This window comes from Cryptomeria japonica, chromosome 11 (assembly GCF_030272615.1).
Source record: "Cryptomeria japonica chromosome 11, Sugi_1.0, whole genome shotgun sequence".
Classification (NCBI taxonomy): domain Eukaryota; kingdom Viridiplantae; phylum Streptophyta; class Pinopsida; order Cupressales; family Cupressaceae; genus Cryptomeria; species Cryptomeria japonica.
This window is the reverse complement of record NC_081415.1, coordinates 593,195,207-593,207,619: the sequence shown is the minus strand read 5'-3', so window position 1 is coordinate 593,207,619 and position 12,413 is coordinate 593,195,207. Positions and strand designations below refer to the sequence as shown.

Genomic DNA, 12,413 nt, shown 5'->3' with positions numbered 1-12,413 from the left:
TAAAGACATATGAAGCATGTTATATCTAATTATTAGAGGATTTGGTCAAGTAAACGAAAAGTTAGAGATAACAGAGTGTACAGAGTGACAAATTGTTGACCATACAGAAGGTTCTACTAGACACACAAGAAAGGAAATTTGTACCAACTAGAGGATGCATGTGAAGGTAGTTTGGGACAATTAAGTTCATGTTGGTTAATGCATAGCGTTATCTTACTCCTAGTGTAACATTTTGTCTTTAGGATGGATCTGACTACACATTTGGTTTAAAGAAATTCATCCTAGGCCGAATAGATGATATTATAAACATGTTATAGGATAACATGAAGGTGTAATTAATGTATTGAATTGCATATATAATATGAATCAGTTCCATTACAAGGAGTAGTTTCTCTGAAGAAGTGGTAGAAGTTATGCAAGTTGTATTCAATAAAGAGGAATATTGATGGGGTAAAGTGTGTGAAGTAAGAATCATATATCTTATATACTTTATGAGAGTATTCTAGAGAAAATTGGATTAGATAAATGATAAATTTTTAATTTGAAAGATTTGAATGATATATCTTTTGTAATTCCTATATCTTTTTTGTAATTGAGGTTGGTGCCTCATAATCTAAGTTTGTTTTCAACTCTTTAGATTAGGGTATTGGTGTTTCCTATAGGTTGGTGCCTACAAAATCACTGTAAGATCATTGTTTTTTGTGAGGCTAGATTTGGGCAACAGATCCAAGCAACTATTCTCACCGTGGTTTTTCCCTTTTGGGTTTCCATGTAAATCTAGTGCTCTCTTGTGTTCATGTGTGTTTGTATTTATCACTTGCATAAGTTGATTGAATGATAATTTGATTTGTGGTAATGTATTTAATTATGTAATATTTTTTAAATTAAAGTTGGTATATAATGATTGAACACGCTCCCCCACTCTCCTAGTATATCTATTTTCTTAACACATGGTGCCTAGGTCTGGTAGAGGATAAGCAGGTGATCGAGAATATAGAAATAGGGAATTGGAAAGGGTAAATATGAAAAGGAGCTCTCAATTTACCACATAAGAAATACATGGTTTTTTAAATGGCTTCACAAAAGGATGAGATGGAAGAACAAAAATTCAAATAGGAAAATGAGAGGACCATAGGGGAAGAGGATTGAGGTGGATAAGGATCTAAGGAAAATCTATGGTTTTGGTGGTCTATGGGCTTCCAATATATAATATTTTACCTTCACCTTGTTGCCTACATAATTGAAAGATTTGTTGGTCACTTGTGATAGATTGCCAATGAAGTGAGTGAGAAATGGAGTGAGCTTTGAAACTATGTAAGAAGATGAGTGAAAACATAGTAATATTAGGGCTACAACTATTGTTATGATTTACAAAAGCAAATTTGAACATGGACAAAAGTGTTGGCTTATGTTGGTGTCTAGTCATGAGGTAAACCAACACTCATTTCTTGGGTGAATCGAGTGTTGAAACTTCTATGAGTTACAAGAGATAAATTTCTAAGACTATTTCTCTATCTTTATGTTTTTGTAATGATAAAAAGACTCAAAAAATGAATAAAACAATGTCTAAACATAACTAGAAACATGGACATTGAGAGAAAATAAAAAATTACAAAACAAATCATTTTTAGAAAAATGATACTCTTTATACAAGAAAATTACATACTAGACTAAATTGATATATAAAAACAATAACTCAAACATCTATATTTACTTTATTTTTACTAAAATATAATACTTTCTATTATACCTCTACATACAAATCTCATACTTTTCACAAGAAATGACATAGAATACTACGTTCATATATATCAAACTATAGTACCTTTACTTCACCTCTACGAGAAACCCAATAGCAGGTAACATCTAAATCTTTTTAAAGACACAATTACATTTAACCTAAGATAAACATCTAAATCTTTTTACACACAATTACATATTACCTAAGATAAACATACAACAGAATAATACAGCCATATTTAAAGCGGCAATGAATGTAACAATCTTTGATCCAGTTTAAAACTTTTTATATAATTTTTTCTTAAGCAACCAGTAATGATATTTAAATTTAGATACAAGGAGGTATATTTACTAGATTTCTTTCCTGAAATTGCAGTATGATTCTTTGCAGAGCACATGGAAGGTTGTGCATCACAAGATTCTTTTCTTTTCCTTCCCAGTGAAATGCAATATCTATTATCAACCAGTGGGACAGAATACATCGAATTATTAAATTTTCATTAAGTAAATAAATTTAGTAGTCCACTTGAGTACTATACTGTCACTGCAATTTGTCTAAAAACTGTTTAAATCGTTTTTAAATTAATTCTAGAAAAAGATCCAATATTAGAATATCACGTGAAACCTGCATGCATTCAGAAAAGATTTCTGGAACCTGTCAATCACATGGTGTATATGTTGTTGTTTAACAAACATTGGGCAATTCACTATTATATTATTAAACTGAAATTTCCTTTTTCCTTTGAAAGACAAATAAATAATTTTGTCAAATGACTGGATCCTGTATTATCTTACACTACAATTTGTCTGTAAAAGGATAGAAGATCCTACTCAAAAATTGTTAAAAATCTCTCTTTGATATCACTTATTTTGTTAAGAAACTGTCTTTCATGTCACTTATTTAGGAAAACTGCCGGTTGCTAGCAAAAGTTTGGCCAGTTTGCCAATTTGAAGGCACAACATTGTTTAGTGTGAGAGTTTTTCCATCTCCATCAGTTAAGCGAAATGATAAAACTTGTCTGTTGAGGTTGGCATTGTTTTGCCAGTGAGCACCCCAATTTCTCTGCATTGCTTGCCAAGATGTCTTTGAGCCTTTGATCCACATATTACTCACATCTCCACTGCCACCTACGTTGGCCACCAACACTAGATTGAAAAAGGAATGCCCCTGTATGGTAAAATGAATTCCTCCCTTCCTCACACATTTAACCCTGCATTATAATTATTAGTCATTTTCATGCTTGGAAACCCACATATTTTGATGAAAGAGATAATTCAATTAATCTCATAGCAAAAATATGTAGTTGAACCTGCTTATTGATTTAAGATGTGTATCTACCCATATATTTAAAAATTTAGGTATTAGGTTTAAGTTTTTGAGATAGATTTTACTAAAATATAATTTAATCAAAATAGAATAAAAAATAAGAAAAAAAAGTATGGATATGTAATTTTGATGATTATATTGATATTGCAAACTATATCATATGAATTTAAAGTCTAACTTAAAGAAAGTGTGAATAAAATTAACAATAAATTTGAAAATAAAATATTAATATTTAATAATTTAAAATGTTATTTTTATTTATTTAAAAAATAAGATTCAAACAAAATAAAGTAAAAGAGTGATGATTAATTTAAAAGAAATAAGAAATGTATTATTTTCTCCAATTAAATATAATTAAATTTTATACAAATTAATATATACATTATCAATATCAGAAAGATCTGCTTGCATTTTTTAGGGAACCATTAGCCTGGCTTTTCATAATGATTAACCTATTTAATGGTAAAAAGAGTTTATTTCATTATACAAATTATAATAACTTTTTAACGCTAGTGCATGTAAATGAGGTAATTGATGAGATGGTAAGCTCTTCTACTTAAAAAGAAGAGTTCCCAATTTCAAATTTTCACCATCAGCAGCACCTACTTTTATAGACCAATTTGGTCTTAAAGATTTCAAAGGCCATCTCTATCCGCAGCAAACCCATTTACTTAAAATCTAAGACTACAATGCAGATTAACAATAAAATTTCTACCAAATCAGAAGATTGGTGATACCTTCTGTAAAGCACGGGCACAATCCCCCCTTTGTAGAGAGCAATTTGTTCGAACGCGGGCAATGACATATCAAAATGTCTGAGTGGAGAATTGCAGCATCCCCCATTGTTATTTGGAGGACAGAAATTAGTAGCAGAGAGTCTAATCTTTTTGCCTTTGAGACACCATTGCGGATCTGATTTTGCATCACACACCAATTCAAAGCACGCCCCACACGCTGCACCATTTTCAAACAATGCAGTGCTCAGTGCAGCTGTATATGTTCCCATGCCATCACCGTATACATTATCATAACCGCATGCTCCTCCTGTTAAAATAAAACCCAGAACATCAAATGAGAATATAAGTGAGTGTTTTATACTGTGAAAGATCGTTTGCATTTAATGTTTTAGATCATATTTTCTAATGAGGAGTGGAGAATATTATGATAATAAGTCATATTGTTCTAGCATTCCATGATTACGTTATAAAGAGTAAAGAATATCACATTTTATGATCAATAATTAGAAACAATAGAAACTGATCAAACATTTCAAAGTGTAAAGAATATTGTGATAATGAATCATATGCATTCCATGATCAATCATTAGAAACTAGTGTGCTAATAGATCATAGAATGCTAAATATAATCTCTTAAATCTACTAAACTAGGTACCCAATAGAAAAAACAAATAAAACCATCCATTTTTACTTACCCATATTTGCCGAGGCATCGTTGCCCCCATAGAATGTTGCATGAGCAGAACTCCACCCATCGTTGATATTTGCTTCCACTGGTCTATAAAAGTATAACCAGACAGTTGCTGAAACAAAAAGAAACCTTTCCAAAATATGGAAACTTTCTATGCTAACCATTTTATTGTATGCAAATGGCAGGCAGCTCATGCAGATCAGTCTATTCTACTTTAAGCCAAATCTTCACATGTTCTCTGTGCAAGGAGGTGGTCAAGCTAATATAGCATCAGAAGAAAAGTGTCGTGAATATTTTAAGCTTGTACATAGCTGGAGTCTCTGAAGATGTGATCAAAATATTACAGAAGAGATACTGTTTTTAAGATTGTTTATCGTTTCGGGATAAGAACCAGTAACTACTAACATATTTCACACTATAATACTCAAAGGAGCAGAGAAAAAAATATTATGGAAAGAAAAGTGATACAATGGATCTGCGGGCTTTGCATATATTCTTTGGTCTCTTAACTGCATGTGCTTTATTATCAAGGTTGCTGTGATTTTTAGCTTAATAGCAATTGGGTTTCTTGTTCTGACTGGAAGCCCATATTATTAAAATATCAATCTGCAATCAATATTTGATTATTATTTTTAAATGCTGATGCAATTTACTTCTGCTATCGAATCAAGCATAGGGATAAGTGCAACCTAGTTGTACTTCATGTCAGATATTTGTTTACAGTGCGATTTTTGCAGCATTTATCATTTTTTTTTGTGTTTTTCTATCGTTGGGATGCTTTATAGAAATTGCATCGTACTGTTACATTGCAAATCTCGTTTTGATTTCATGAGTTACATAGATCCTATTAATCTAATGCCCTAGCAACTGACATTATTGAACTCCGTAATATTTTGCAAAACATCTGTTGGCCTAGATTATCTATTATTGGGAGAGAATATACGCAGCACTCAGATATTCTAGGGTGTATGCTAAACTGTAATAATAAATAAGTTTACGTTAGGATATAGAGTTAAAATTCGAATAGATAATAATGTGATAATAAATAAGAAGATTTAATAAGTGGAATGTAGGAATTTTGTTTTGATTTAAATATTAATAGATTAAGAAGGGTGCAATGATCAGTATTTAGAGTATAGAATCTGTTAGAAGAAGGTTTCTGAATTAGGAAACTGATCGTTAAGAGTTATAGGTACACAAAATTGGTCTTTAGGGTTTTGTTATCTAAAAATTTGTTAACCTTATCTTCATAAAATTATAATATGTAATAAGTGATTAGTAGTGTTGAAAGACACCACTCGAGAGTTTGTTAAGTGATGGTTATGTTTTCCCTAGTCAAATCTCTGGTTCGGTTAATTCAACTTGTTGTAAATGACAATCAATATAATGAGAAACCATAAAATGTGTCTACATGTAAGTATGCAAATGTTGATGTGGTAGTAAATGTCCAAATATGTTTCTTAATGATACAAGAAGTGGTGAATGAGAGCTCGATCCTAGATGTCTCCTGGGATCATAATGATTCTTGAGTTAGTGTGCAATGGCTAGTTAGAAGATGAGGACATGATACCTATTAAAATTTTAAAATTTAAAAGTGTACAATTCTATTTTACACAATCAAACTGAACTAAGTTTGATTTTGAGCATTGAAATTGTCAAATGAATGAAAATAGATTTCCTACAAAGATATAAAATATGAAATCATTCAACAAAGAAATATCAAATAACACAAAATCTAGATAATTTAGATAATTTTCTAGAGAATCTTGTCTTATTCTAGCCATCCTAAGTGTGGGTTATAATTTTTATAATACTTTCAATGTACAACATACACCTAACCTAACATTGTCTAATTTGCTGTGACATTGAAAAGGGATCCATAGCAACATAGATTAACAACTAGACATAACAACACCTTAATCCAATCTACACTAATTTTATTTCTTAATTCTCACCAATTTTATCAACAAATTTAAAAGATTCTTTGAATAATTCACATTCTTGGTGACACCTTCTTATCTACACCATGTCACGAACAATATGATAGTTCATAGCAATGTTCTTTATCCATACTTAAAACATAGTGTTCATAGTCAAAGAAATAGGACTCTAACTATCACAATCAATTCAAACTAAACCATGTCTTAGGCCACATCCAAACATAACCTTTAATGTCACACTACCTCCTTATAGGCATGAGTGGTTATCTTGTACTCAATTTCTATTGTTAAAAAAATAACTAAGACCTGTCTCTTTTTCATCCAACTCATTGCACTACAAAATAGGTTAAACACTTGATAATAATCGATCTCCTTCTATCAATATCACCATCCTAGTCTACATCCATGACACCTATTTATTTAACACCTTACCTAAACCAATCCCTTTTTTAGTAATAAATAAAACATTGTAAAGATCCTTAAAGATGTTTGATGGTCCTCTTAATAATAGTTTAATATAATTTTTTCCACATGTACATAAGGCTTCCAACAACACTAGAATATGGAATATATGACTCGTGTCCACTACTAATTTAGCTCCTATAAGAATACGAACATTCACTAAATTACTATCTTGTTGAGCCACTATATTATAGATTTGACATACTTCTTCTAATTTAACCAAACTTTAAATAAAAGTTAAGACTTAAGAACCTTAGTTAGATCCATATTATTGCTAGTCAACAACATGTCATCAACATATAAAATGATAAAAATAAACTAATCACCAACCTACTTAAAATAAATAAAGTAAATAAATTCAATTCCATCAAATCCCAACTTTACAATATAAGTATCAAACTTTTAAAAATTGAGAGTGGTTTCTTCAATCCATAGGGAAACTTCTTCAAACTACAAACTAAATTTTCTTTTTCTTTTATTAAAATGTATTCAATTTGCACAATATAAATTTCATCTTCCAAATCCCTATCCAAAAATATTGCCTTAACATTCATTTTACCAACCTTTGAATCAAATGAAATTTAACCACAGACAATAAAAATATAATGAGAGTTAATTTTATAATTCAAGATAGAATATTGTCAAAATATAATCCTTGACATGGGAATAACCCTTATCAACCAATAATGCTTTGTATTTTTTAATAGTTCCATCAAAATTAACTTATTCTTGGAAACCCATTTGCATCCAATAAGTTTCCTTCCTTTAAGAAAATGAACCAACTCCCAAGTGATATTCTTATTAGAGGTGACCATATCCTCATCCATGACCATTTTTTGGAGCTTACTTTCCTTTGATTATACTACCTCTAGGCTCACAATCATAGGTTCATGATCACTAGTAGATTATGAAGAATTACTATGAAAACCAAAATGCCTATCAAGTTTCTTCCTTTTATGATTTGAACTTTATAAAAGTAGAAGGATATGATCATTGTATTCCCCAATAGAATCTCTTTCTACTCTTGTTTTGTCATTATCCTTTGTCTTATCTTTAATTATATGATCAAATGCAATTTCCTTATTTTTTAGAGCTAATTACACCTTCATTTCCTCATCCCTCCTAGGTTTCTCAAAAGAATAATACTTTATCTCTTTGAAGACCATCTTCAACATTCTTAGGATTGTGAATCTTTTTTCCTCTCACACCTACACTATAGCCAATGAAGATACATTTCTCATCTCTCTTTTCCTTAACTTAAACCTCTTCTTCTTGTGTACATGCATCACAATTAAAACCTTTGACATGTTCAAATAAGGACCATTTCCTCTCAAAACCTCCTTTAGGTTCTATCGATAATTTTTCAAATCACATATGTTTTTGATAAGATAATAATTAGTACTAATTGCTTCTATTAAAAAAATTGTATCCAACATACAGTCTTTATTAAGCATGCTTCTATACTTTTCTATCAACATGTTCATTTTTATTGAAAATCCCATTATGCTTAGAATGTGTGTATCTATCTTTTGTCTACTTGTTGGCAATTGACACTCATCTGGTGGTCTCCAATGATTTTTGATGGTTTCTGGTGGATGATTATAGGCTTAGGGTTGTCATTGATAACAACTCTTCAAGGAGATCTGATCCAGTGGTCGTAATTCCTCTTATATGGAAGTAGGTGTTAATCGGTAGCGTGTTAACCGGTATTTTTGGAAGAACAAAGCATTTTTGGGTGTGGAAGCTTTCTAGTGATTGTGGTGCATTGAATCGTGTTCTTGTTGATTGGGCTGACTTAGATACATTATTTTGGTGATCTACATTTATCTTTTTTGGATCCGGTCAAGCCGACATGTAACTACACATTACACCTTTAGGGCAACATGATGTATGATCTATTTTGTGGTTGTCGTTATATAAGTTTGGTGTGGATGATCTTTTTTATGGATGATGTGATTGTATGCGAGTGAGAGGTGATCAAGAATCTATTTTGGCGCAATTTCACATGCACATTCTTGATCTGATAGCTGACCGAGATAGTGTATAGGGCAGAACAGAGAAGGTGGTCCAGTCAGTGTTTTTGCACTTAACCAAAAGTCATCCAAGCATAGTAGATGCTATTTTCGAGCTCATACATTGTAATTCATCACTGTGATAGCTATGTAAGTAAGTGAGACTTTCCTGAGGGTTGTAACCTTCTGAGTCATTGTAATTGAGCAGTGAGCTCTAGGCAGTGTGCCTGAATGTCTGTGCATTCCCATTTTGTAATATTGTTTTTCTACTGGCCATAGTGGAATAATATTGTGGGTTCAAATCCCACCATGGTTTTTCCCATTTGGGTTTCCACGTAAAAATCTGGTGCTATGATCTTCTAGTTATTTGTTTCATTTTTCTACATTCCAGTTTTAAGTGTTTTCTTCTGGTGGTTAAAAGTTAAGTTTGAAAATATATTAACCGGTAGATCATTGATTCACCCCCTCCCCCCTCTTAGTGATCCCTGGATCCAACACTACCTATATCACTATCCTTAAAAAAAAAAAATCAAACCCTACAAGGAAAAAGTCTCATACTCTTGTTTGTTCAAATTTAACCTTTTTTTAATTTTTTGGATAAAATGCATTAGAGAAATACATAGAATTAGAGGTTGCACAAAATATGGGAGCAAGGCTCAACCATTGAGGCAGCTGAAATTAACTAGATAGGAGGATTAATTATCTTGTACCCTTGGATCTGAACTAATAGAGACTAAGGCCTAGAGAATTGAAAGAGCCCAACACCAGTTGATTGGATAGAAGACATAAAACACTAAACTATTGAAGAGAAACACCAAAACAAACAAAATAAGGAGAGGGAGGCACCAACATAGAAGGCCATTAATTGAACTTGATCACAATTGTGGCAAGTACTGTAAAGAATTCCAAAATCTTTTTCTTTTGTGCTTCTAGAAAGAAATCCTTATTTTTTATATAAAATATGTTCATGGGTGCATAGTCATCATAGGCTACACAAGATTTGAATAGGTTCCATGCCTCCTTCATTTTATCTTCTTTTCCCTCCCTTGATAGATAAAGTACTTCACCTAAAGAGTCTGAGGTTAGATGAGAATCAATACCACCCAAAGCTTGAGCTACATTTGACCAATACTAATTACCCACCAATTTACTACCCACTATGTAGATGTAGTCTAGGAATGGGACTGTAGACACCTAAAATTGTCCAAACCTATTTAAATAAATAAAAAATTATTTAATTATTTTATCCTAAGCCTTTTGTTAATTAAATAGTTTTTATGTATTTAATTAATTCATTTATCTTTTTCCATCATTTCCCTATTTAAATAAATATCTTTATTTATTTAAATTATCCTTTCACTAAATTAAATAAATATTTTATTTAATTAATTGGTCCCACTTTCTCTATTAATTAAATAAATCTTTATTTATTTAATTAATTCATTATCTTTTTCCCTCCATGACACTTTTCATTTATCTCTTGATTTTATCCTTAACTACCCCCTTCATATTTTATCATTTCCCCTATCTAACCTTTAATCCTAGCCATCCATTCATTCTTTTAAATCTTAATCCTATCCCTCCATTTTATAAATTGTTCTCTATATAAAAGGATACTTGCATCCTTATCAACCCTAACTAGTGAATCTATTAAGCCTTCAAGCAATCAAGTGACTTCACAACCACAATCTGTTCTTTGTTGAGCTCTTGTGCACATATAAAATTTGAGAGAAAACATATCAAACAAGGTCAATGGAGATAGGAAACAATGGAGATCAAACCCTACTAAGCATGTAAATGGTATAATCTTTTATGTTTTTTATGTTTTACATGTTTTAGGTTCTTCATTGGTGTATGGTGGACTCTTGATTGTAGAACTAGGGTTTTATGTGGTTGGATCTTTTATGGTTTTGCAATATTTTAATCTTCCAAATTTCATAATATACAAGGACCGTTTGCAGTAATGGGGTGAAGAAAATCTCAAAAACCTATCGATCATGAATATGACACATGATCGCCAATATTATGCTTGAGGATAAGGGATATTGCCTCCCAAATTGTCCCATCCTCAGAATGGAAGATTCAATGCAATTATTGTTCCAAAGTCTCATTGTCACATTATCATGACACACCAAAGTATGTTGCCATTTTAGAGAGAGTAACAAGAATGCTAAGATACACAATGAAGCCCAAAATGGAAGCAATAAAGAGAAAATCAAAGATCTTGAGAGTGCCTACCTATTTGAAAGCCACTAAGGACCTTAGATAGAAGCAAAATGTGAGGCATGTTATCCTTTATCATGAGAGGATTTAGGGGAGGCATGTAGGAGCACAAAATATCTAAACAAATCTAACTTTTAATAGGAAAATCTTAGGAGAACTGTGCTAGGCATGATGTTATTCATTGACTAGACCACATGCAGAATATGGATCTAGAAATCATATCAATCCAACCCCCAGTCAAGGACTATGAAAGCACGGGTTTCTAAAAATTGCAAGGAATGGATAACTTATTAACTAAAGCCTCTAAAAAATATATAGTCAGTACATAGGACTGAAATTTGAAAGAAACACAACTTGAAAGGGTCACAGGATGCATTATGGTCCAAAGCTAAATCAGCATGCAACGAACTAAGTGAAAAGCAAAGATCAAGTAATTAGATCCTGTATTTCATAAACATAAAAAAAATAAAGGGAAACATGTGATTCCACAGCTAAATTTGACAAAATCTTGAACTAACAAGAGTATATCTTTGAATAATGCATTTGAAACCATGATCATATAGCCACCAGAAGAGTCCAAGAATAGACCGTAAAGGAGAAAGTTGGCAATACCAAACCCTAAGAGAAAACAAAATGATTACGTTAAATATGATAAGAATGAGGATATTAAATGATCCAACATGAGTTCAAGGTTGTTAAAGGGTAAGTGCACTAAGTTGTACCAAAAAGGTGCCACTTTTTTATCTTTTCATAAAATGTGACATTGGCATGAAATGTTTGTCCAAACCTTTGGGTTGGATGCCCAAGTAAAATCTAACCCAAACGATTGGTACTTTCCAATGCAAACAATTTTTCAAGTGCCAAATATGGTGCTCACCCTATTTGGCACTCGCCAAATGTGAAAAGTGCACTTTTAGAATGTGGTGAGAGCCAAATGTTCTACACTGGCAAAATTGTAGGAGGTGTTGTGAATGGGTAAATGTCTAATTTGGACACAAGTTACACACAATCCCTGAAGAAGAATGTATACATGAAATTTAACATTTAAGTATAATTCAAAGCTATATTTCATGTATATATTGGCAGGATGTTTGAGAGTTGTTTCAAACTCTAGGATTTGCAATGTAGATTCTTGGTTTTAGAAGATCTTATAATTTTTACACAACCAAATTTTAGTAATGAACATGCTTCTATTAGAATTATCTAACTCTCTTTTGATCTCAGTTGGTTTATCTTCCTCAAACTCTAGACCTGTTGATCTCTCTCTATCACTCTTTCTAT

General features: G+C 31.7%; 1 protein-coding gene across 1 annotated transcript; it reads right to left on the bottom strand.

Annotated features, from left to right (window-relative positions):
* Window positions 1–2,641: 2,641 nt before the first annotated feature.
* LOC131076302 (expansin-A10-like) lies at window positions 2,642–4,659 on the bottom strand. Its single transcript, XM_058013428.1, has 3 exons — window positions 4,500–4,659; window positions 3,805–4,111; window positions 2,642–2,951 (listed from the first exon to the last, which is right to left on the bottom strand). Exons 1-3 carry the CDS (start codon window positions 4,657–4,659, stop codon window positions 2,642–2,644), a joined length of 777 nt encoding a protein of 258 aa, XP_057869411.1.
* Between the last annotated feature and the right edge of the window lie 7,754 nt (window positions 4,660–12,413).